Source organism: Dendropsophus ebraccatus, chromosome 15 (assembly GCF_027789765.1).
Source record: "Dendropsophus ebraccatus isolate aDenEbr1 chromosome 15, aDenEbr1.pat, whole genome shotgun sequence".
Classification (NCBI taxonomy): Eukaryota; Metazoa; Chordata; class Amphibia; order Anura; family Hylidae; genus Dendropsophus; species Dendropsophus ebraccatus.
This window is the reverse complement of record NC_091468.1, coordinates 29,541,995-29,568,595: the sequence shown is the minus strand read 5'-3', so window position 1 is coordinate 29,568,595 and position 26,601 is coordinate 29,541,995. Positions and strand designations below refer to the sequence as shown.

The following is a 26,601-nucleotide window of genomic DNA, read 5'->3' as shown; positions in this document are numbered from 1 at the left end:
AAATATCACTGACTGAGGACAGGCAATGAGACAAAGACAGAAACAAGAGTAAAAAGATACACTAAGTGAACCTGGATAACTCAGAATAAGTGTTGGAGGGACCACCTAGGGGATTATTTTGAGGAGAAGTAAAGGACTACATATGGTGGATCCCTTAAATTTTACTTACAGATTCCTGAGGGGGAGGTGCTATGTGGATTCTCAAGTATTCAAACGGCACTACGGTGAAAAAAAACTTTCAAATCAACTGGTGCAACCCTGGAATAGCACAGATATGTATATATTGGGTTCTGGGATATGTATATGTCCATGCTGTCACTTTGCCTTTATCATTATCGGCCACACATTTCCTGTTGACACAGAAAATTGTGACAGATAATGATAAATTTTGAGGCCTGTTCTAAGCACACGATCAGCCGAGGATCACTTTTACACAGGCTGATTATCAGCTGCCGAGGTGTTTTTAGAAACACATATGACAATCAGCCTGTGTAAAAGGCCCTTGTATCTTTAACTCCTTACCAGTAGGGTCTTAAGAAGGGACAATACAAAAAAAAAAAAAATTAAGAAGCCAAGACTGTTTTCACTAAGACAATGCCAGCACCAAGGAGTTTCACTGGTGTAGAAGCTTAGGAGTGTGATACCAATGACAAAGGGTTTTATACACAAAATACACAAAGAGGTAGAGGTATTACTAAGAGCAGAAGGATTCATATGGATCATCGTGTAAGACCTCTAGGGGAAGGCAGCATTACATAATTGCTAAACAAAGTAGGTTTTGGAAAGAGTGCAGAGCTCGTAAGCAACAAGTCGAGTAATTGATTGCCGAGTAAAAGGACTGACAATATCAGCAAAAAGTCAAGGAGCATTGACATCCAATATACCACAATCCTGAAGCTGAGTGGTAAAAAATTGCATTAGTTAAAAGAAAAATAAAACATTCCAGGGTCCTTAAAGGGTTAAAATGTTTATGTCTTTGTTTTTGTAAATAATGTTTTATGTACTAGAAGAAGGATCTAATACAGAACAAAGGGAATTGGCAACAGATTTTTGCACAACCTCCTGCTTTTCTGAGAACACAGTATGTCACACTTGTTTGTATAGAGTTTGAGTCGTACTGTGATAAAACACATGATGAAACACTTTTGTTCTGTCTTTTGTACGTAAGCCCAGGTGGGCAATGTAGGTGGTCATAGAAAAATAAACCAAGAACAGTGAGTGGTCACAGAACATTCTGAACAGAGGGGACCCTCTCCCACGAGTTAATGAATAACAGCGGTTATGCAACTGCTGATATAATATCTGAGGCAACATCTGTTTGCTCCTAATTCCAAGAGAGACAAGAACAAGTCCAGAACAGCTCACCTAAAGGTATGTCATTATCTTATTATTGTATAGAGGAATATGAAAAGTTCTATTAGGTACCTTTTATGGTAGGTTCACACCTGCTTTTTTCTCATTCATGAATGGATCCAAACTGATGAGCAAACTGATTGCAAAATTATCAGGTTTTTTTTAATGGTCTGTTTGAACTTTGGCTTTAAAAAACTAACTTTTGCCCATCAATTTGCTTAATGGTTTATATTCCTTTCTAGTTTTTTTTTTACTTCTTCTGCACATGCTGCATTTTTACAGTCCGTTTAATGGGTCCAATTTATAAAAAACAAAACAGATGCAAAAACAAATTGTGTCATCAGTTTGGATCCGTTTTTCCATTCTAGCCCGACCTGGCCGGATGGCTCAGGTGGACCGCATTAGACGTTGCTGACTGGTGGCTGGCACCACCAGTCAGCAAGGCCAATCATGCTATACTATTACTATACCTTCCATGGCAGCCTTGGTCTGCTTTAGGCAGAGTGGCAATATGACTGATCAATGCTGTGCAGAAGCATAGCATTGATCAGTATGTGCAATTTAATTATTGCTTATTATAGTCCCCTAAGGAGACTTAAATAGTGTAAAAAATAGTTTTTAATGGTACAAAAATAGTTCCCTATTAAAAGTTTAACTCACTCCCTTTTTACCATCTTTAAAAAAAACAAATGATATCGACATATGCGGAACTGTCTGAATTATTACAATAAACTATTGATCCTGCACGGTGATCGGCAAAAATTATACCATATGCCAGGACTGCTGATGTTTGGTCATATCATATCAGAAAAAAATTGAATGAAAAGCTAATAAAATGACCCATCCACAAAGTCTGATTCCGATAAAAACTACAGGTCAGGTGCAAAAAATGGCAAGGTTATATAAAAAAGCATTCCGTAAAATTTTTTTCTATCTGTCCACCGCTGCACTCTGGCGTGTATACTCACCAGCGACGATCGGTGTCCAGCGGCAAGGCTTTTATCCGGTCCTGCGGCACGTTCACATCACCGCTCTTCTGTCTTCATGTCGATTGAAGGCTGGAAGTCACGCTTTCCAATGCATACTTTATGGAAGAGTGTGACTTCCGGCCTTCAATCAACCTGCAGACTGAAGAGGGTCAGAAGAGCGGTGACGTGAACGTGCAAGGGATTTGAACGGCACCTCAGGACCGGAACTAAGCCAATCCACGTGACACCGATCATTGCTGGCAAGTATACGCACCAGCGTGCAGCAGAAGGGCCAATCAGACTTCTGACATGTTGTAGCTACATGTCAGAGGTCTAAATCATTGGGGTCGGTGCTGAGAACCCAATGGCTAAATGGCTAGAATGAAGAGGAAGATACCCTCTGCCCCCCTCATCTTTGCTCTGACAACTAAAGTATCAGTGGACCGAATTATAATGGAGCCTATAGAACCTCCAGCAATCACGTCTACTGGAAGTTCCACTAGCTCTATTGTAATTCTGTTTATTGCTACTTTAGCAGTAAGAGTAAAGATGAAGGGCCGAGTGCATGCTACTAAGCGCTTCTGCCTCTTCATTCTAGCAACTGGCAGGGGTCTCAGCACCCAGACCCCCACCTCTATAATTCTCAGATGTGTGGCTATAACACATCAGAAGTTTGTTGTAATGACAGGAATGCTTTAAAGCAGGGTTAGAAAAAAACACAGCTACTTTCTTGTAAAAATAGCACTACCCCTGTCCTCGGGTTGTATGTGGTATTGCATTTTAGCTCCTTTCACTTCAATGGAAGTAAACTACAAAACCCCAAATCAAACCTGAGAACAGGAGAAGTGCTGTTTCCGGAAGAAAGCGGCCATGTAAATCTGGTAGAATGTATGACAGAGGCTCCAAATTAAGGCTATGTTTACACTTTGTAAAAGTACAGCCGCTGTTGCCATCGGCAACAATGGCCGTACTTTATATGGGTGAACAATGCTTATTGTTCTATGGGATCCGGGCCGGAGCGTATACACATCGTATGCGCTCCGGCCGGGATCCTGCACAGGGTCGCAAATAACTGACATGTCAGTTTTCTGCGGCCCCAATTCAATTAATTGTGGCCGTGGGAAACCCTGTCAGTTCACACAGTGGAGCGAGCGTCTTGCTTCACTGTGTGCTATGGGAGTTTCTGATGTGGGCGCGCGCTGATGCGCCCGCATCAGAACCCTGCGGCCGAAAGATCATCGGAGATCAAGATGATTCGGGCAGAGACCGGCCGCTCAGTGACCCGGCCGGGTCACGGAACGGCCGGTCTATATATGTAGTGGGAACATAGCCTAAATGTCCAATGAAGATATGAACAGAAGCCAAATTTATTTACTTGTAAGCAAGTATAGCAAACATAATCTATTGATTTCATTGACATAAATTTGTGGATTTTATTTTCCAGATCTGGTTTTAACAATGCACGGCCAACTTATAATGCTGTGCTTGACCGCATTCTTTATTTTGTCAACATGCAATCGTGTCTACGTCCACCCATTCAATCTACTGACTTATAACAAGAGTGAATGTGAAAGAATCCAATCACAAGACCCCAGCACTGAGAAGATCTTCTTCCCAACGGGCATTGAGTCAAAAAACAACGCAGAAGACGACATAAAACCTCAAACTAATCTGGAAGAAGGTGATCTCGGGGCGGTTGAGAAATATCTGATATCGCTCATTGAAGACCTTAGCTTCCGTGCTGTTGCCGGATGGTGGAAACTCCAGAAAACAGACAGTATCCTTATACCCTACACAGATTTCTTTAGAACATTCGTGTCATTTTATCTTGGAGCATCTGGGAACACTTCTAGAAGTCTACAAACATTTTTAGGGTTTGAAGACCCATCGGCATCTTTAAACTGCACTTCTACCGTTAATGGCTTTAAAGTCATCTCAAAGCTCAAAAAAATTGACAATTATCTCTTTTCTAAAGATTCCAACATCAATACACAGAGAACAGTGTGCATGTTCGTCTCTCCAAGTGTCGCACTGTCAGAGACCTTTGTGCACGGATTGTTCTCTACGGCAGATAACTTCTACATTAGAGCGGTGGACGTAAAAGATTCTGCTAAAGCCGTCAAATTAATCAATGAATTTTTAGCTTCTAAACTGCAAGTGAATACCAAGTCTGGATTAACTTCAATTGATGGGACGGCAAACTTCATGTACATCAGCCATGTTCAATTTAAAGGTAAGTTACTGTTGTGACATATGACGTTTATGTGACTTGTATGTATGTGCAGTAAACCTTCAGTATAGAATTTTGCAACAAGAGGTTTATTAAGATTTTAAATGGCAGGTGCTATGTGCAACCATTATACAACTTCTATATATCTTGTGTGCCAGCCTTCTATCGACAACAATGGACTATTATTACAATAAAATCAGCAGGTTTTTACCCAAAGTAATATGATTTTTTTAATTTTAATTTAAACGTATACTATTAATTGGGCAGTAAAAATAATGAGCAAAGCGAATTTATTTTATTTTACTTTTACACTCATCTACATTAGTGTACACAGGTATACATTAACCAGTCATCTGCTGATCACTGTTACAATACAATGCACTAATGAATAGACTAGAGGATATCCATAGCAGGCCCAGGGGTCTTCAGAAGGCCCCCGGGATTTCCATGGAAACGGATTAGAAGCCAGACCACTCCACTGGACTTCCAATCAGTAAGTATATTGTGCTCAGTTACAGCCCTTCAGTTACATACCGTGGTTATGATTTGACAGCAGCAAGTAATGGGTTAAACAACCCGGAGTGGAGGATGCGCTGGGTAGTTACAGCAGGAGATTAGCTGTCATACTCACTGCTGATCCCCCACAATGTCGGCGCAGGAGCACAGCAAATACTTATTGTGATGCCGCCGTAAAAAAACAGATGAGAATAAGGCCTATTATTGAAAGCTGTAGAAAGCCATAACGGCGGTCACTAAGACGTTAACAGCATTTTACATTTTAGGCCATGACCACTTGTTATTTTTTTGGGCCTTTTGACTGACACTTTTTTGGCTGGTCATCATTTTGAACCCAAATAACAGCTGTATTTCAAAACAACAGTTATTGTTTGTGGACTAACAGCTATTGTTCTGAAATAACAGCCGTTATTTGGGCTCAATAGGAAGCCCATCCAAAAAAGTGGCTTTTAGGCGGTCAAAAAAAAGACAACAAGTGGTTGTGGCTTTAGCCTGGTAAATCTTAACTATCCTTGCAGAGCCCACAAATTCCACATGGGCTCTAAGGCTGTTACTACGATGTAAAGTACTGAAAAAAGTTGGCTGCTATTTTTTTTTTTTAAAACAGTGGTTAACAGTTAACAGTTTTCCATTAACTAAATTGAAGTTTATGTAAACAACAGCCATCAGTTTACACAATGTATAGAATAACAGACGTCAAAATAATGTTCATGATATGTAATCACAGCCTAGTTATGTAAATAAATAAACTTAATAACACAATGCTAACACACACATATATATATATATACTAGAAAATGTACCCGGCGCTGACAGGGTATAAAGTGTCAGTGTGTTAATTAGATTTGTTCTAAGGTGCCCAGGAGGCCAAGCTAAAGGTATTGTTTCATCTGAGTTAATCAGTGGAATTAGTGTATACCTGTAGTGCATAGTTGGAGGGGTTCTGTATACCCACAATGTATAGTTTTTAGGGGTCTCGCATATCTGTAGTGCATAGTTGGGGGGGCTGTATACCTATAGTGTATAGTTGGGGGGTTCCTGTATACCTGTAGTGTGTATTTGGGGGGGCTGTATACCTGTAGTGTATAGTTGAGGGAGGTCCTGTATACCTGCAGTGTACAGTTGGTGAAGGTCCTGTATACCTGTAGTATATAGTTGGTGCTGTATACCTGTAATGTATAGTTGGTGGAGGTCTTGTATACCTGTAGTTTATAGTTTGAGGGTCCTGGATACCTGTACTGTATAATTGGTGGAGGTCTTGTATACCTGTAGTATATAGTTCGGGGGTCCTGTATACCTGTAGTAAATAGTTTGAGGGTCCTGTATAACTATAGTATAGAGTTGGTGGAGGTCCTGTATACCTATAGTGTATAGTTTGGGGTCCTATATACCTGTAGTATATAGCTGGTGGAGTTCCTTTATACCTGTAGTATATTTGGGGTCCTGTATACTTGTAGTATAGAGTTGGTGAAGGTGCTGTATACCTGTATTATAGAGTTGGTGTAGGTCCTGTATACCTGTAGTGTATGGTTTTGAGGTCCTGTATACCTGTAGTGTATAGTTTGGGGTCCTATATACCTGTAGAATATAGTTGGTGGAGTTCCTGTATACCTGTAGTGTATAGTTTTGGGGTCCTGTATACCTGTAGTGTATAGTTTGGGGTCCTGTATACCTGTAGTATATAGTTGGTGGAGGTCCTGTATACCTGAAGTATATAGTTGGAGGAGGTCCTGTATACCTGTAGTATATAGTTTTGGGGTCCTGTATACCTGTAGTGTAAAGTTTGGGGTCCTGTATACCTGTAGTATATAGTTTTGTGGAGGTCCTGTGCACCTGTAGTGTATAGTTTTGGGGTCCTGTATACCTGTAGTGTCCTGTATACCTGCAGGGTTGTATTTACCCGTATGGCAGTGTTATTCAGTCACAGTGTGTCGGTATTGGTCATGTCTGGTATGGCGGTGTTATCCAGTCACAGTATGGTGGTATTGGTCAGGTCTGGTGTGGCGGTGTTATCCAGTCACGGTATGGTGGTATTGGTCAGGTCTGGGATAGCGGTGTTATCCAGTCACAGTATGGCAGTATTGGTCAGGTCTGATATGATGGTGTTATCCAGTCACAGTATGGCGGTATTGGTCAGGTCTGGGGTGGCGGTGTTACCCAGTCAGTTTGCCGGTATTGGTCAGGTCTGGTATGGCAGTGTTATCCAGTCACAGTATGGCGGTATTGGTCAGGTCTGGTATGACAGTGTTATCCAGCACAGTATGGCGGTATTGGTCAGGTCTGGTATGGCAGTGTTATCCAGTCACAGTATGGCGGTATTGGTCAGGTCTGGTATGACAGTGTTATCCAGTCACAGTATGGCGGTATTGGTCAGGTCTGGTATGACAGTGTTATCCAGTCACAGTATGGCGGTATTGGTCAGGTCTGGTGTGGCAGTGTTATCCAGTCACAGTATGGTGGTATTGGTCAGGTCTGGAGGTGTTATCCAGTCGCAGTATGGCGGTATTCGTCAGGTCTGGTGTGGCAGTGTTACCCAGTCACAGTTTGGTATACCTGTTGTGCCCTGTGTATACATGTACTGTATGGATGGAGTAGGGGGCCCTGTATATACATGTACTGTATAGATGGAGTAGGGGGTCCTGTATATACATGTACTGTATAAATGGAGTAGGGGGCCCTGTATATAGATGTAATGTATAGTTGGAGTAGGGGGTCCTGTATATACATGTACTGTATAGATGGAGTAGGGGGGCTACCAGGTATTACAGTGGATGTTGTGAGGCAGCTTCCCTAGCAACCATTGCTCCCTGTGAAAATGAAAGCAGTAATCCTATTGGTTGCTAAGGCTCCAACTGCCGTGTCTGCTGCAGCTAATTATATCACCTGTGTTTGCAGTGAGGAGATTTTCCCATTCATCTCTATGGGGCGCCGCTCTTTCCCCTCCCCTCCCCTCCCCTCCTGTACATCTGGCGGGGACGGGACCTTCGCAATAACCTTCCCGGGCACCCAATGTATCTGTGTGCCAAATTTGGGGTCAAACGGTTCAGGCGTTTGGAAGTCTATAGAGGACAGACAGACAGACAGACAGACAGAAGGACAGACAGACAGACAGACTTTGATTTTTATGATATAGATATATATATATATATATTGGACTGTATGCGCCTATACCATATACTATATGTGCAAGCAGTTATTAGCTCTGTCTGTGTTAGCTATATACTGGTGTCACCTATCTCCGTATCCTGTTTGTGTTATCTATTTACTGGTGTCACCTGACACTGTACTCCTGTCTGTTTTAGCTATATACTGGTGTCACCTATCACTGTATCCTGTTTGTGTTATCTATATACTGAGGTCACCTGTCACTATACTCCTGTGTTATCTATATACTGGTGACACCTGTCGCTGTGCTCCTGTCTATGTCATTTATATACTGGTGTCACTGTACTCCTGTCCATGTTGATAAGAAGGGCGCTGCTGAGAAATTTTCTATACAGAAGAGGAAGTCTCAGATTAGATTTAAAGGGGTAGTGCGGCGTATGTCTGTGAATGGCCCCCTTCCCCGTGTCCCACCACCCCCATCAGCGGCTGAGCAGCTGATGACGCGGCCGGCACTCGGGAAGATCGAAGGTGTTCGGGCCGGCCGGCCGAAGATGACGTTTGGCACAAGATGGCGGACGCGTGTCGGCACGGATCAGATATGTATAAAGCACTACACTTCCGGGTACACGGGTGGGGGTGGTGGGACACGGGGAAGGGGGCCATTCACAGACATAACATACATTACAAAGTTGTATAACTTTGTAATGTGTGTTATTCTGTGAATAATTTTTTACCGCCGCACTACCCCTTTAAGCCTAGTGGCCTAATGCCCCTATTCCACGAGTCGTTTGAAGGAGCAAACGAGCGCTATTAGCGCTCGTTTGCTCCTCGTTCCCCGCTCGCTGCCGCCGCTATTCAACGCGGCTGCAGCGAGCGGGTGAGTGCGGGAGGGGGCGGCGGGGAGCTGCGGGGGGGGGCTGCCCGGGGGATCGCTGATCGTCCAGGCAGCCCATAGGATACAGCAGCGTCTGCTGCCGACGCTCCTATTCAACGGAGCGACGGCAGCAGATCGCTGCTATATCAGTCGCTTGTTTTTCAACATGTTGAAAAACAAGCGACTGCAACGATCAGCCGACATGAACGATGTCGGCTGATCGTTGCACTCTATTCCACGGGACGAATATCGTTCGTAGCGGTCGATATCGGCCGAATACGAACGATATTGCTCCTCTAAACGACCCGTGGAATAGGGCCTTAAGTATAGGGTTGGTTTATGAACAAAGAAGTGGTGCACTTTGGTGCTTGTTTACAGGTAGAACAGAATGTATTAGTGCACTATGATGTTGGGTTATACAGGTGGAACAGTATTTATTTCTGCACTATGATGCAGATTTGGGTTGCTCTGGGATATTACATGATATTATTATGAGAACAGGGAATCTGTAGAACAGTCTACCCCAGGATTTGGTCACAGCAAAATCAGTGGAGGGCTTCAAAACAGGCTTAAACAAGTTCTTAGAACAAAATAACGTTAATTCATACATATATATCCTACCCATCATCCCTCCCCCTTCCCTTCACCCACCCCTCCTTGGTTGAACTTGATGGACATACGTCTTTTTTCAACCATACTAACTATATACTATATGGCGGTATCTGATGCTGCATAGTAGTATATGTTTGTTGGTTGGGGCTCGAGCATCAACATAAATCTCCTTGTGAGGCCCGAGAACAAATAGTTTGAGAAGCACTGGTATAAATCATTCTCTAGTACAGGACAGTGGCTTAAAGAGGTACTCTGGGCCAGGGTTACTTTTCATGTATGGCCAGGGAGGGGGTGGATATAAAAGCCACCCATCACTTACCTCCCTGGTTCCAGCGCTGGGTCCTGGATGGCACTGCCCCGTTCTCCCGTTCTGCTGTGGCTACCTGGTCTGAGCTGGGGCTTGAGATGTGAAGTCTCAAGGCAGCTTAGCTATTCAGTGGTCGTAGCGGGGTCCTGCCATGGCCTCTGAATGGCTGAGCTGTCATGTCTCAAGCCGCAGCTCAGACCAGGAAGCGGCAGGGGCACAGGAGAACGGGTTGGCGCAATCAGGGACCCGATGCTGGAACCGGGGAGGTAAGTGACCGGCGGCTTCTATATCCACCCCCTTCCCCTGCCATACATTAAAAATAACCCTGGCTTGGAGTACCCCTTCAATGTCTTGCAGCAGGTGGCTTGGTGTACCCCTTCAATGTCTTGCAGCAGGTGGCGTATTCTTTCCAGTCTTACACAGTGCTTTCTGCTGCCACCTCTGTCCCTGACAGGAACTGTCCAGAGCAGTAGTAAATCCCCACAAAAAACCTCTCCTGCGCTGGACAGCTCCCTCCATGGACAGAAGTGAAAGCAGAGGGCACTGTGTCAGACTGGAAAGAATACACCATATCCTGCAGGACATACAGCAGCTGATAAGTACTGGAAGACTGGAGATTTTTTAAATAGAAGTAATTTACAAATCTATATAAACTTTCAAGGAACCAGCTAGTTTAAGAAAATATTTTTTCACCACAATTCATGCCCTCTGCCCTGCTATATTGTTGTATCTTTTACTATCTGTACACAGTGCTACTTGACAAGAGGAGAGGAAGAGCAAGGTCCTAAGCAAAGAGGAGAAGCTTTCAGTAAAACAGTTCAGTGTTTCTCAATCCTTCAGCGATTTATTTTCACTTTTTGTTTAAGGAACCAAAACATAGCAAGAGTTATGTAAAGATACATAAATACAGTTGTGCTTTAATTTTTGCATACTCCGACAGAAATTTAGCTTTTTCGTCCTCTTATTCTTTTAGAGAATATGAGTGATAACATAAAAACTTTTTTCAGCAATAGAAAAGGACAAAAGTTTAAGGCACTCACCGGAATAGATGCAGAAATTCTATTCCGGAAATCTATTCGGTGAGTGCCTTCAGCTTTTATGCTTTTTTATTGCTGTATGCTTGCTAATTGCACATGAAGAGCACCCCTGCAGTATGCACATAGGCTCACATCCACTCTGCCATATATAAATATCCTTGCTTGGGAGTAGTTCCGGGACGCTTTCTACCTACTGGTAGCTACTTTTTTCCCCACTCATGGTTAGTGGTTGGGTTAGGGCATTTATTGTCAAACTACTGTGTTTTCTCTTTTTAAATCAAAATGACAATCAAAAATATCCAAATGACTCTGGTCAAAAGTTTACTTATCCCAGTTCTTAATACCGTGTATTGCGCCCTCTAACATCACTGACAGCTTGAAGTCTTTTGTGGTAGTTGTGGATGAGGCTCTTTATTTTCTCAGACTGTAAAGCTGCTCATTCTTCTTGGAAAAAGCCTCCAATTCCTGGGCTGTCTTTCATCAGTTGTGTGCTTGAGAAACCCCCCCAGAGTGGCTCAATAATATTGAGGTCATGTGACTCAGGTGGCCTCTCCAGAACCTTCACTGTTTTCTGCTGTAGCCAATGACAGGTCAACTTGGCTTTGTGTTTTGGATTGTTGTCATGCTGCAACGTATAAGTACGTCCCGTGCACAGCTTCCGGGCTTATATTCACATTATCTAGTGTTTGCATGCCATTAAAAAAATTCAACTCGTTCCACAAAAAAAAAAAAAAAAAAATAACGAAACTAAAAAAAGCCTAAAATATTCCTCTGTTGGCAGGAAATTTTAGGTGAGACTGAAGAGGCAAAAAAACAAAACAAAAAAAAAACTGACTACATCACTATAAAAAATAAAGCAATGGAACTTTAACTCAACTTGAAGTTGCAAAAATAATGATTTATCTTGTACTTGAAACGATACAAATAAAGTCTTTCACATAAATAGAATACAAAAAGTCACCACAGTGTATAGGACGGACGCCAGATGGTCTTCGCACCACGCTCCGGTGCACGGCAAATCTCAGTCCTTTCGAGGCTCTCACCCTCTGGGGAATGATGACGTAGACTCGTACGCTACGTTTCGAGGGAGGAGCCCTCGAGGGCGCTTGAGAAAGAGGGCTCCTCCCTCGAAACGTAGCGTACGAGTCTACGTCATCATTCCCCAGAGGGCGAGAGCCTCGAAAGGACTGAGATTTGCCGTGCACCGGAGCGTGGTGCGAAGACCATCTGGCGTCCGTCCTATACACTGTGGTGACTTTTTGTATTCTATTTATGTGAAAGACTTTATTTGTATCGTTTCAAGTACAAGATAAATCATTATTTTTGCAACTTCAAGTTGAGTTAAAGTTCCATTGCTTTATTTTTTATTGGTTTGGATACCGAGTCAGCGGCTTGGTTTTCTGGGACGCAGTCACACAGTGTACTCAGCACCAGCATTACTTATACTATTTACATCACTATAAAACAGTTTGGAGATCGCTGTGGAAGGTCCCAACAAGCAGAGTGACCAGGAATATCAGGCGCTGACCGGCTGTCCGTTTGCTACTCCCCAATGGATGATAGGAGACGTAGTTCAGGATAAAAGTATTTAATAGTAGATGGATTACGCGTTTCAAGAACCTTCTCTTCATCAGATCCATAAAAAATGTACACACAGTGGGGTTTAAATAGGTAAAATGGTGGAAAAACCAATTTGTGAAGTGAGCCCTGATTGGCTCCAGTGTAAAACTATCACATGCAGTAAAACAACAAATTCATCTTATAGCCTTCTGGCATATAGCATATATAAGCTGTTATACACATTAAAATATAAAACACGATCTAAAACATAAAAACATCAAAAAACAAGTCTCCTGGCTCTCAAGCCAAACCCCAGACCACTGCACTATATTACTATTGGCATTTAGAAACAATATCAATTGTGATGTTTAATGTAACAATTCTAAAAATGGTTGTAGGATTGTAATGCTTTTATCTTTGATCTATTTATGTTTTAGATCATGTTTTATATTTTAATGTGTATAACAGCTTATATATGCTATATGCCAGAAGGCTGTAAGATGAATTTGTTTGTTTTACTGCATGTGATAGTTTTACACTGGAGCCAATCAGGGCTCACTTCAAATTTTTTTCCCCACCATTTTACCTACTTAAACCCCACTGTGTGTACATTTTTTATGGATCTGATGAAGAGAAGGTTCTTGAAACGCGTAATGCATCTACTATTAAATACTTTTATCCTGAACTACGTTTCCTATCATCCATTGGGGAGTAGCAAACGGACAGCCGGTCAGCGCCTGATATTCCTGGTCACTCTGCTTGTTGGGACCTCCCGCAGCGATCTCCAATCTGCATTCTTCTACTGGGTATCTGGAGCTCCAGAACGGGCTGCAGACAGTTTCTACTAATCTGCGCAAGGCGGTGTCGGGCTCGGAGCTCGTCCGCCGTAGGTGAGCGGCATCTTATGTGCCTTTTTATTATTTATAGTGTTCAGACCCATACTGATCGGGAGAACGAGGGGGGGAGGATTGCGCTAAAGTGTGTCCTCTGCTGGCTCTTTCTAAGAAAAAATTAATTGGGCTCCATAGACTTAGAATTATGAGCCCGAATCTCTTTTTCTAAAACATAGTGGGAATGGACCGTGCTGCAGCCTGTTCTTTCCCCACTCATTCTCTTAAGTGGTACAGGTAATAACACTCAGACCCAGAACAATCAAAACTTTTGACATATCTCTATGACAAAAGTTTTTACAAACAGGCTGGGTTCACACAACGTAAGACACCGGCTGCTCTGTGACATGACCGTTCATCTCAGCCGGTACTGCATTACCAGCCAAATGAACTTCATTCTTTAGAATTACCCACAGCACACAATGTAAAGTGTGGCCGAAGCCACACTTTACATTGTCTGCACAGTCAGTTTTGTGCAGACGCTTTTCAATGAAGATCGGCTGCACAAAACTGACATGTCAATTTCTTGTGCGGCCGCAGGGAATTTCGGGTGGGATTCTATAGACTACAATGCAATGTACACTACCGTTCAAAAGTTTGGGGTCACATTGAAATGTCCTTATTTTTGAAGGAAAAGCACTGTACTTTTCAATGAAAATAACTTTAAACTAGTCCTAACTTTAAAAACGAAAGAACTGGAATGCAAGACCAATATAAATATGAATATTTTTTATTAATATATCAAAAAAAGATTATTAAAAAGTACATAATGGGGGGGCTAGAGCTAATACAAATCCCCATAAAAACGGTGGATCAAAAAATTCTTATGCATAAGATGCTATATCATAAGGTAGGAGATAAATAAATAACCTACATATACAAACATATATACTGGGCACTGGGTTGGTATTACATACAGAAAATAAATAAATAAATAATCCCCACAGTGGGTATATGGCAGAAAAACATAAAGACACCATCAACAAATAATAAATATTACCCATACATGTCCTTAGTATATAGGTCCACCTCACCGTACACCCGACGCGCGTTTCGCGTGTTGCTTTATTGAGGGTTTCTATAGTATAGAAATCCGCAAAACACCAGTGTCAACATCTACAGTGAAGAGGCGGCTGCGGGATTTTGGGCTTCAGGGCAGAGTGGCAAAGAAAAAGCCAAATCTGAGACTGGCCAATAAAAGAAAAAGATTAAGATGGGCAAAAGAACACAGACATTGGACAGAGGAAGACTGGAAAAAAGTGTTGTGGACGGATGAATCCAAGTTTGAGGTGTTTGGATCACAAAGAAGAACGTTTGTGAGACGCAGAACAAATGAAAAGATGCTGGAAGAATGCCTGATGCCATCTGCTAAGCATGGGGGAGGTAATGTGATGGTCTGGGGTTGCTTTGGTGCTGGTAAGGTGGGAGATTTGTACAGGGTAAAAGGGATTCTGAATAAGGAAGGCTATCACTCAATTTTGCAACGCCATGCCATACCCAGTGGACAGCGCTTGATTGGAGCAAATTTCATCCTACAACAGGACAATGACCCTAAACACACCTCCAAATTGTGCAAGAACTATTTACAGCAGAAGCAGGCAGCTGGTATTCTATCGGTAATGGAGTGGCCAGCGCAGTCACCAGATCTGAACCCCATTGAGCTGTTGTGGGAGCAGCTTGACCGTATGGTACCCCAGAAGTGCCCATCCAACCAACCCAACTTGTGGGAGCTGCTTCTAGAAGCGTGGGGTGCAATTTCTCCAGCTTACCTCAACAGATTAATAGCTAGAATGCCAAAGGTGTGCAATGCTGGGATTGCTGCAAAAGGTGGATTCTTTGACGAAAGCAAAGTTTGATGTAAAAACAATGTTATACAAATCATTATTTCTAACCTTGTCAATGTCTTGACTCTATTTTCTATTCATTTCACAACGTATGGTGGTGAATAAGTGTGACTTTTCATGGAAAACACAAGATTGTTTGGGTGACCCCAAACTTTTGAACGGTAGTGTATATTTTCAATTAATCAGGGCCGGTGTTGCAATTTGGAACAACCGCCGTGATTAATTGCAAATATATGTTGTGTGAACATAGCCTAAAGAATAGTTAGTAAGTTCCTTTTTTTTCTATTTACGCAACAAATAAAATAAATAAATAAATAAATGGAGAGTAAAGTTGTACCCCAATTGGCTGCTGCATATTGGCTTCCTGCAGCCAAAAACTTGAGTGTTTCCCGCCTCTCCCCTGACCCCCCAGCCTCTCCCCTGACCCCCAGCCTCTCCCCTGACCCCCCAGCCTCTCCCCTAACCCTCAGCCTCTCCCCCTGCCCCCCAGCCTCTCCCCCTGCCCCCCCAGCCTCTCCCCTGCCCCCCAGCGTTTCCCCTGATTCCTCAGCCTCTCCACCTAACCCTCAGCCTCTCCCCCTGCCCCCCAGCCTCTCCTCCCTGCATTCTCAGCCTCTCCCCTGCCCCCCCAGCCTCTCCCCTGCCCCCCCAGCCTCTCTCCTGCCCCCCCAGCCTCTCTCACTAACCCTCAGCCTCTCCCCTGCCCCCCAGCGTCTCCCCTGCCCCCCCAGCCTCTCCCCTGCCCCCCCCAGCCTCTCCCCCCTGCATTCTCAGCCTCTCCCCCCTGCATTCTCAGCCTCTCCCCCCTGCATTCTCAGCCTCTCCCCTGACCCCACAGCCTCTCCCCTGTCCCCCAGCCTCTACCTTGCCCCCCAGCCTCTCCCCTGCCCCCCCCAGCCTCTCCCCTGCCCCCCCCCAGCCTCTCCCCCTAACCCTCAGCCTCTCCCCCTAACCCCCAGCCTCTCCCCTGCCCCCCAGCCTCTCCCCCTAACCCTCAGCCTTTCCCCTGCCCCCCCAACCTCTCCACCTAACCCTCAGCCTCTCCCCTGCCCCCCAGCATCTCCCCTGCCCCCCAGCATCTCCCCTGACCCCAAACTCTCCCCCTGCCCCCCCAGCATCTTCCCTGACCCCAGCGTCTCCCCTGCCCCCCCAACCTCTCCACCTAACCCTCAGCCTCTCCCCTGCCCCCCAGCGTCTCCCCTGACCCCAGCCTCTCCCCCTGCATTCTCAGCCTCTCCCCTGACCCCCCAGCCTCTCCCCTGACCCCCCAGCCTCTTCCCCTGACCCCCCAGCCTCTTCCCCTGACCCCCCAGCCTCTTCCCCTGACCCCCCAGCCTCTTCCCCTGACCCCCCAGCCTCTTCCCCTGACCCCCCAGCCTCTCCCCTGACCCCCCAGCCTCTCCCCTGACCCCCCAGCCTCTTCCCCTGACCCCCCAGCCTCTTCCCCTGACCCCCCAGCCTCTTCCCCTGACCCCCCAGCCTCTTCCCCTGACCCCCCAGCCTCTTCCCCTAACCCTCAGCCTCTCCCCCTGACCCCCCAGCCTCTCCCCTGACCCCCCAGCCTCTCCCCTGACCCCCCAGCCTCTCCCCTGACCCCCCAGCCTCTCCCCTGACCCCCCAGCCTCTCCCCCCTGACCCCCCAGCCTCTCCCCCCTGACCCCCCAGCCTCTCCCCCTGACCCCCCAGCCTCTCCCCTGACCCCCCAGCCTCTCCCCCCTGACCCCCCAGCCTCTCCCCCTGACCCCCCAGCCTGTCCCCCTGCCCCCCCAGCCTGTCCCCTGACCCCCCAGCCTCTCCCCCTGCCCCCCCAGCCTCTCCCCCCTGCATTCTCAGCTGCTCCCCTGCCTCCCAGCCCCTCCCCCTGACCCCTAGCTTCTCCCTCTGACCCCCAGCCTCTCCCCCTGCCCCCAGCCTCTCCCCCTGAATCCCAGCTTCTCCACTGCCTCCCTACCGCTCCCCCTGAACCCCAACCTCTCCCCCTGAACCCCAGCTTCTCCCCTGCCACCCTAGCTGCCCCTCCCTGCTGCTCCCCTGCCCCCCAGCTGCTCTCCATTTCCCCCAGCTGCTCTCCCTTTCCCCCAGCTGCTCTCCCTGGCTCCCCCAGCTGCCTCCCTTCCCCAGTCACCCCCAGCTGCCTCCCTTCCTCAGCCCCCCCCAGCTGCCTCCCTTCCTCCGTCCCCCCCCCAGCTGCCTCCCTTCCTCAGTCCCCCCCCCCCCCAGCTGCCTCCCTTCCTCAGTCCCCCCCCAGCTGCCTCCCTTCCCCAGTCACCCCCAGCTGCCTCCCTTCCTCAGTCTCCCCCCAGCTGCCTCCCTTCCCCAGTCACCCCCAGCTGCCTCCCTTCCCCAGTCACCCCCAGCTGCCCTCCTGCCCCAGTCACCCCCAGCTGCCCGCCTGCAGACGAGTTATGGTCAGAGAAGTCTTCATGATGCTGCGCCAGATGGAGAAGAAAACAAAAAGTTAGCGACAGCAATTCGAGAAGACGTCACCTGTGAGTCATTAGTAACTGCACTGTAATCACTTCTATAGTGTGCAGAGCCTGTGTACCAGTGGGGTCTCAATGGGTCAGTGTATTGTTTGCGGTAGTGTACTGACACAGCCCTGCGGTCACTACAGTACACTAACCCAAACTTTTAAACTAGGACCCGACTACAAGAGCTGCAGGCACTACAACTCCCAGCATATCCTGAGGGCTGTAGACTGTCAGTAAATGCTGGGAGTTGTAGTGCCTGCAGCTGTTGTAGTTGGGTCCTAGGTGCATTATACACTGGAGGCTTTGTGGGAGATCAGAATACAGAGATCTGTGGGGGCTCAGTGTGTGGAAGTGACCCCAGAACATCACTAATAGGGGATAGAACAAAAACATCTCCCCCCCCCTATTAGTGCTGTTCTGGGGTCACGTCCCTGCACTGAGCCCCCACAGATCTATGTATTCTGATTTCCCACAACACCTCCAGGACCCAACTACAACAGCTGCAGACACTACAACTCCCAGAACAGTCTGCAGCCCTCAGGATATGCTGGGAGTTGTAGTGCCTGCAGCTGCTGTAGTTGGGTCCTAGGTGCATCATACACTGGATGCTTTGTGGCATATCAGAATACATAGATCTGTGGGGGCTCAGTGCAGGGAAGTGACCCCAGAACATCACTAATAAGATATTGGGGGAGATGTTTTTGTTCTATCCCCTATTAGTGCTGTTCTGGGGTCACTTCCCTGCACTGAGCCCCCACAGATCTATGTATTCTTATATGCTAAAAAGCCTCCAGTGTATGATGCACCTAGGATCCAACTACAACAGCTGCAGGCACTACAACTCCCAGCATGTACTGACAGTCTGCAGCCCTCAGGATATGCTGGGAGTTGTAGTAAAGTAGTACAATCCTATGATAACTGCGGCTGTAGACAGATGTTTTGCTGGACCCTCAGGGCTGATGGTTGTCACCCACAGATTGCAGCCACCAGGAGACTCTGCACACAGTGATTTATTAAAGGGTTGTCCTCTCAGAGACTACAACTCCCAGCATACCCTGAGAGCTGTATAAATGGAGGGTGTTCTGAGATTTGTCACAGATACAGATGAATTCAGGAAAGAAGCGGGTCAGCATGTCGTGTCTCACTGGTTGTATATTGGTGAGCCCCAGGTACCCCAGTCCAACACTGGACAGAACCAGTCCCCAAACTAAGACGTCCCCGGCCTCCTTCCTTCCTCCATCACGTCTGTTTGATGAGAACAGCGGGCATCAAGCAGAGCGGCACCCAAGTGCCAGGGTATATACCATGCATGTACAGCAACGTGGGGGGGGGGGGGGGGCGCCTCTGCGTGCAAAGTGCCTAGGGCAGCATGAACTCTAAATACAGGCCTGCTCACCGCCATGTATTCGCTATCACTGGCTTGGGTGAGCTAAACTAGTCTGCCTGGGGGGGGGGGGGGTGATTTGTATATGCTCACTAACATGGAACAGCCTCATTATATTAGCCTTATCAACATTCTATGTTAGTGAGCATACCGGGGAGGGGATATTGGTGAACATATACAAATCAAACAGCCCCCCCCCCCCCCAGACCCTCAAAATTCAATATCCCCAAACGGGGCATTGCCTAGTACTCAACAGCATTCTGAATACAGGGGAACCCCTACCCCACTCTTGTATAAGTTTTAGTCTCCATCATAATGAGCCCCGCTGGGCTTCTAGACACGCTATAAATTGTACGTTGCAGGGGTGAATATAATGCACTGCATACAGAGCCCAAGAGACGGCTATACAAGTAAGTGTCTGTATGGTGACATTTACATTGCACCTTGTTCACATTTAGTTTCTACAATTTTATAACTGTATAACAGAGGTTACATTTTAAGCCACTGGGAAAAATGGGGTATATGAGCCAGTTCTCTAGAATTAATCTGAACCAAATTATACCTCCCAGCAAGGCGTGGGTCGAACACACAATTTTTTTTTTTTTTATTAATGTGGGGAGCCCAGACACTTTGGTTGTATGGGGCCCCGAAATTCCTGATGGCGGCCCTGATTACACTTCAATATAGGTAGTAAAAAGGGTGTGTAGGCATCTCATAATCTAAAGGGGTATTCCGGTGAAATTAATTTTCATTCATATCAACTGGTTTCAGAAAGTTATATACATTTGTTATACAGAAAAAGTTTACAAATCTAAATTACTTTCTGAAACCATTTCATATGAGAGAAAATAAATTTCACCAGAATACCCCTTTAGGGTACAAACCCACTTGACGTATTTGCTGCGTGAATCAGTCTTAAAAATAAGCAGGCAAAACGCAGGTTGGCTTTATACAATTGTTCTGTGTTAAAATACGCAATTGCGTATTTTTGAAGCATGAAGCTACATGCGTTTTTCGCACAGGTTAACAACTGATGCTTTGCTAACAACAAGCTTCATGCTTCAAAAATACGCAATTACGTATTTTAACGCAGAACAATCGTATAAAGCCAACCTGCGTTTAGCCTGCTTATTTTTAAGACTGATTCACGCAGCAAATACGTCAAGTGGGTTTGTACCCTTAACCCTTAGACGACCCAGGGCGTATAGTTACGCCATGGAAGTCTGTCCCCAGACGACCTAGGGCGTAACTGTACGCCCTGGGTGTTTCTCACGCTATGAAGCGCGCTCCGGAGCGGAGCGCGCTTCATAGCAGGTGGGGGCCGGCTGCAATCAGCAGCCGGGACCTCACCGGTAATGACACGCTGCAGCGATCGCGCTGCCGCGTGGCATTAGCTCCTTAAACGCGGCGTTTAAGTGTAAGTGACAGGGGGAGTCCCCTGTCACCTACCGATCGGGACCCCCGCAGTGTGACTGCGGGGGTCCCGATCGGTAAAACGGGCCGCCGGAGCTCTCTCACCTGCCTCCGTGCGGTCCGATCGGCGCTCTGGTCACTGAGCCTGCACAGGCAGGCTCAATGAGCAGAGCGCCGATAACACTGATCAATGCTATGCCTATGGCATAGCATTCATCAGTGTAAAAATCCAAGTAGTGAATGTAAAAGTCCCCCAAAGGGACTTCAAATGTGTAAAAAAAAAAAGTTAAAAACACTAACACACTACCCCAAAACCCCTCCCCCAATAAAAATTGAAATCACCCCCCTTTCGCATTATATAAATAAAACATATAAAAATAAATAGATAAACATATAATATACCGTAGCGTGCGTAATTGTCCGATCTATTAAAATATAACAAGCGTCATTGCGAACGGTAAACGGCGTACACGAAAAGAGGGAAAAAAGTGCGCGGATTACCGATTTTATGTTACATTATATATATAAAAAAATTAATAAAAAGTGATCAAAACGTCCGATCTTCACAAATATGGTATTAATAAAAACTAGAGATCATGGCGGAAAAAATGACACCCCATACAGCCCTGTAGGTGAAAAAATAAAACCGTTATAAGCGTCACAATAGTCCCATTTTATTTATAATTAATTGCCAAAAAAAAGGATTTCATTTTAAAAAAATATATAACATTAGAGAATCTGCGTAAACCTGCATATGGTTGTGTTCGGGCTGACCTATAGAATAATAGTGTCATGTCGCTGTTACCATATAGTGTATTACGTAGACACAGGAACCCCCCAAACGTTACCATATTGCATTCTTTTTTGCGATTTCACCAATTTATATCTTCATAAATAATATATTTGGAATTCCATCATACATGTTATGGTAAAATGAAAGACGCCATTACAAAGTACAACTATTCCTGTAACAAATAAGCCCTTACATGGCCTGTAGATAAAAAACTGAAAGTGCTGGAGCTCTTAGAAGGGGAGGAGGGAAAAACGGAAACACTAAGATCAAAATTTGCGCGGTCCACTGGGTCATTTTGGGCCTGGTCCTCAAAGGGTTAAACAACTAGTTTGCAATCTTTCTAGGTCTCATAAATAATAATAATATTCTATAATATCAATATTCCAATGAAGCGTAGTTGTATAGGTCAAATAGAAAATAATAAAAATTCTGAAAGTGTTCAATGATTGTAATGGCATGAAAATACAATACAGTGGCTAACACATTATTTTGTTTTACATCAGGTAAAGTGGCAAAGTCTTTCTTACTTCCAAACCATCAACCTTTCTGGACCGAACCAAACAAGAAAATCATGGTTCCCATGATATCAGTATCGGGAATGTTTCAGATGACTGAAGATAACAATGCAAATCTGTTTATAATAAAAATTTCCTTAAGCGACAATGATTTCCTGCTCTTGGTGAAGCCAATAAATGGAAACACTCTCGATAACATAGAGTCTTCTATGAAGTGGGATACATATATAACATGGGTGAACAGCTTACCAAAGAGGTAAGACAACAGTACACTACCGCTCAAATGCTGAAAATATCATTCCTTTACTGCAAATAATCATAATTCTTTTGTAGATACACTTACATCAATTTATCCTTGCCAAGACTAAAGATACAACAATCGTACAATCTACAAGATCTTCTTCCCAGTTTGTATGTGTCAGAACTGCTTGGAAAAAACGCTGACTTTAGCAAAATGAGCAAAACTAACATAAAGGTTGGAAAGGTAATTCTGTCAAAAACTGTTAAACTGGGGGTAATTTGTTAGATAGTAGGCGTATATGGGGTGTCTTACTTTAAGAATTAAACACATAAAAATAGCCCTCAAGACTTCTCATAAACAAGTGTATGGCTTATTAAAGGGGCACCCCGACCATTTAATTTTTTATCTTGTACGGAGGCTGCATAGACCATAATAAACATGATATTCTTTGTTAGGGTGCCTTCACACCTACCGGATCCGCAGCTGATTTCGTGCTGCGGATTCGCTGCAGGTCCAGTCCCATTCATTTCTATAGAGCACATACTCGCAGCGGGATTGACATCACGCTTTGAGTATGTGCTTTAACCCCCTGTTGCCCGCGGCTGAGATCATACATTACCTGCTCTGGCAACGCGGCTGCATGTCAGGCTCCCGGCTCCAGTCCCGCTCAGTGGTGCTGATTGGCTGAGCGGGACCGATGGGAGTCTGACATGCAGCTGCGTCGCCAGAGTAGGTAATGTATGATCTCGGCGGCGGGGCTGCGGGCAACAGGGGGTTAAAGCACATACTCAAAGCGGGATGTCAATCCTGCTACCAGTATGTGCTCTATAGAAATGAATGGGACTGGATCTGTTGAAGTGCTTCACAATTCCAGTCCTCAGGCCTCACCAACAGGTCATGTTTTGAGGATTTCCCATACAAAGAACACCTGTGATAATACCTGATGTATAATTATATCACCTGTGAAATACTAAGGAAATCCTCAAAACATGACCCGTTGGTGAGGCCTGAGGACTGGAATTGAGAAGCAGTGCTGTACAATGCTTCCCCTTTTCTTCCCAATGTGTAACCTTAGACAGACCCCATCCCTCCTCTCCTGCTTTTCTCTGCTTGTTTCCAGCTTGTTCATGTGGAATATTTTCAATTTTGTACATATGGGATCTTAAAGGGGGATACTCTGGCTAAACATTTTTTCTTTAAAATCAACTAGTTTCATAAAGTTATATAGATTTGTAATTTACTAATATTTAAAAATTTCCATTGTTGCCATACTTATCAGCTTCTGTATGCCCTGCAGGAAGTGGTGTATTCTTTACAGTCTGACATGGTGCTCTCTGCTGCCACCTCTGTCCATGTCAAGAACTGTCCAGTACAGGAAGTTTTTTCTCTTGTTTTCTGCTTAATTAAAATCTTTTGCTCCTTTCACAGGTCATTAACACAATTGATTTTGAACTGGAAGAAGGTGGCACCGATCCAAATGGAGAAAGCAATACCCCACCAGAGAACAAAGAAGGAGTGGAAATGAAGCTTAATTCACCTTTCATTCTAGCTCTGTGTGAAGGCACGACAAAGTCATTACTTCTGCTGGGAAGAGTAGTCCACCCAACTAACATTATTTAATATCAATATGTTTTTAATTTGTCTAAAATCCTTATTTGCATATAACCAATGCTAAAAATGCAGCTATTCTTTATATATACTATTTTTTCTGTAGTACATGTCAGAAAATAAACTCAGAAACTCGTAAATGAGAAGTTCCCAAGAATTATGGCGATATGCTATATACTATAATACACTGATTTTAGACTTAAGACCTGATGTGTTTCTTAAAATATAATTTCCACCCAATATGTGTGTGTATATATATATATATATATATACATATATATATATATATATATACACACACACACATATTATATATATACATATACACTACCGTTCAAAAGTTTGGGGTCACATTGAAATGTCCTTATTTTTGAAGGAAAAGCACTGTACTTTTCAATGAAGATAACTTTAAACTAGTCCTAACTTTAAACAAATACACTCTATACATTGCTAATGTGGTAAATGACTATTCTAGCTGCAAATGTCTGTTTTTTTGGTGCAATATCTACATAGGTGTATAGGGGCCCATTTCCAGCAACTATCACTCCAGTCTTCTAATGGTACAATGTGTTTGCTCATTGGCTCAGAAGGCTAATTGATGATTAGAAAACCCTTGTACAATCATGTTCACACATCTGGAAACAGTCTAGCTCGTTACAGAAGCTACAAAACTGACCTTTGAACAGATTGTGTTTCTGGAGCATGACATTTGTGGGGTCAATTAAACGCTCAAAATGGCCAGAAAAAGAGAACTTTCATCTGAAACTCGACAGTCTATTCTTGTTCTTAGAAATGAAGGCTATTCCATGCAAGAAATTGCTAAGAAATTAAAGATTTCCTACAACGATGTGTACTACTCCCTTCAGAGGACAGCACAAACAGGCTCTAACCAGAGTAGAAAAAGAATTGGGAGGCTGCGTTGCACAACTAAGCAAGAAGATAAGCACATTAGAGTCTCTAGTTTGAGAAACAGACGCCTCACAGGTCCCCAACTGGCATCTTCATTAAATAGTACCCGCAAAACACTAGTGTCAACATCTATAGTGAAGAGGCGGCTGCGGGATTTTGGGCTTCAGGGCAGAGTGGCAAAGAAAAAGCCATATCTGAGACAGGCCAATAAAAGAAAAAGATTAAGATGGGCAAAAGAACACAGACATTGGACAGAGGAAGACTGGAAAAAAGTGTTGTGGACGGATGAATCCAAGTTTGAGGTGTTTGGATCACATAGAAGAACGTTTGTGAGACGCAGAACAAATGAAAAGATGCTGGAAGAATGCCTGATGCCATCTGTTAAGCATGGTGGAGGTAATGTGATGGTCTGGGGTTGCTTTGGTGCTGGTAAGGTGGGAGATTTGTACAGGGTAAAAGGGATTCTGAATAAGGAAGGCTATCACTCAATTTTGCAACGCCATGCCATACCCAGTGGACAGCGCTTGATTGGAGCCAATTTCATCCTACAACAGGACAATGACCCTAAACACACCTCCAAATTGTGCAAGAACTATTTACAGCAGAAGCAGCAGCTGGTATTCTATCATAGGTAATGGAGTGGCCAGCGCAGTCACCAGATCTGAACCCCATTGAGCTGTTGTGGGAGCAGCTTGACCGTATGGTACGCCAGAAGTGCCCATCCAACAAATCCAACTTGTGGGAGCTGCTTCTAGAAGCGTGGGGTGCAATTTTTCCAGCTTACCTCAACAGATTAATAGCTAGAATTCCAAAAGGTGTGCAATGCTGTAATTGCTGCAAAAGGTGGATTCTTTGACAAAAGCAAAGTCTGATGTAAAAACAATGTTATTACAAATACAAATCATTATTTCTAACCTTGTCAATGTCTTGACTCTATTTTCTATTCATTTCACAACGTATGGTGGTGAAGTGTGACTTTTCATGGAAAACACAAAATTGTTTGGGTGACCCCAAACTTTTAAATGGTAGTGTGTGTGTATATATATATATATATATATATATATATATATATATATATATATATATATATATATATATATTATATACATATACAGGGTGGTCCAAAAGTAGGTGGACAGTATATGTAATAGGGTTGTGAAGGGGGAGATTTATCAAACATAGTGTAAAGTGAAACTGGCTCCCCCACTGAATTTCCCCCTTCATAACCCTGTTACATATACTGTCCACCTACTTTTGGACCACAGAATTATTGGATAAAGAGTTTTAAAACCTCTTGGTGCGTTTACACAGACAGATTTATCTGACCAATTTTGGAAGCCAAAGTCAGGAATGGACTTGAAAAGACAGGGAATCTCAGTCTTTCCTTTATGACATGCACCCTGTTTATAGTCTGTTCCTGGCTTTGGCTTCAAAAATCTGTCAGATAAATCTCTCTGTGTAAACGCAGCATAAGTCACCAGAATTATGCTGCAGGAATTCACAGAAGTCACAATACCTTCCAAGTAAAGTTGCTCCAACATGTAGGTCCATAAAAACACGTCTCCATTGCAGAAACTCCATAAAAATGTACAAACAGTTGGGGTGTGTTCTGCCTTTTCGCCTTTATCACCGCATGGCAAACATGAGAATTACAGTGGTACCTCGGTTTTCGAACATAATTAGTTTTGGAAGGCTATTCCATAACAGAGCAGTTCGAAAACCGAGCTGTAAGTTCCCATAGGGAACAATGTAAATGTGATTAATTGGTTTTTACACTTCGTGGGTCAGGTGCAGAGCACCTGGCCCACAGAGTGCAAAAACAATCCACATCCCCCGCAACAGTGAGAGGCGGGAGCGGGCGGCTATTTAAACTTGCCGCCGTGCTCCTGCTCCAATCAGCTACGGGGGACACCCTGTAAAGAAGTGGGGAATCCCATCATAATGATGGGATTCCCCACTGCTTTACTGGGT

The 26,601-nt window shown here is 44.5% G+C and overlaps 1 protein-coding gene across 1 annotated transcript; it reads left to right on the top strand.

The window, feature by feature from the left end:
• The first annotated feature begins 1,273 nt into the window (after positions 1-1,273).
• AGT (angiotensinogen) lies at positions 1,274-25,549 on the top strand. Its single transcript, XM_069955300.1, has 5 exons — positions 1,274-1,371; positions 3,766-4,554; positions 21,861-22,128; positions 22,206-22,356; positions 23,542-25,549. Exons 2-5 carry the CDS (start codon positions 3,780-3,782, stop codon positions 23,731-23,733), a joined length of 1,386 nt encoding a protein of 461 aa, XP_069811401.1. The 5' UTR covers positions 1,274-1,371; positions 3,766-3,779; the 3' UTR covers positions 23,734-25,549.
• Positions 25,550-26,601: the final 1,052 nt, after the last annotated feature.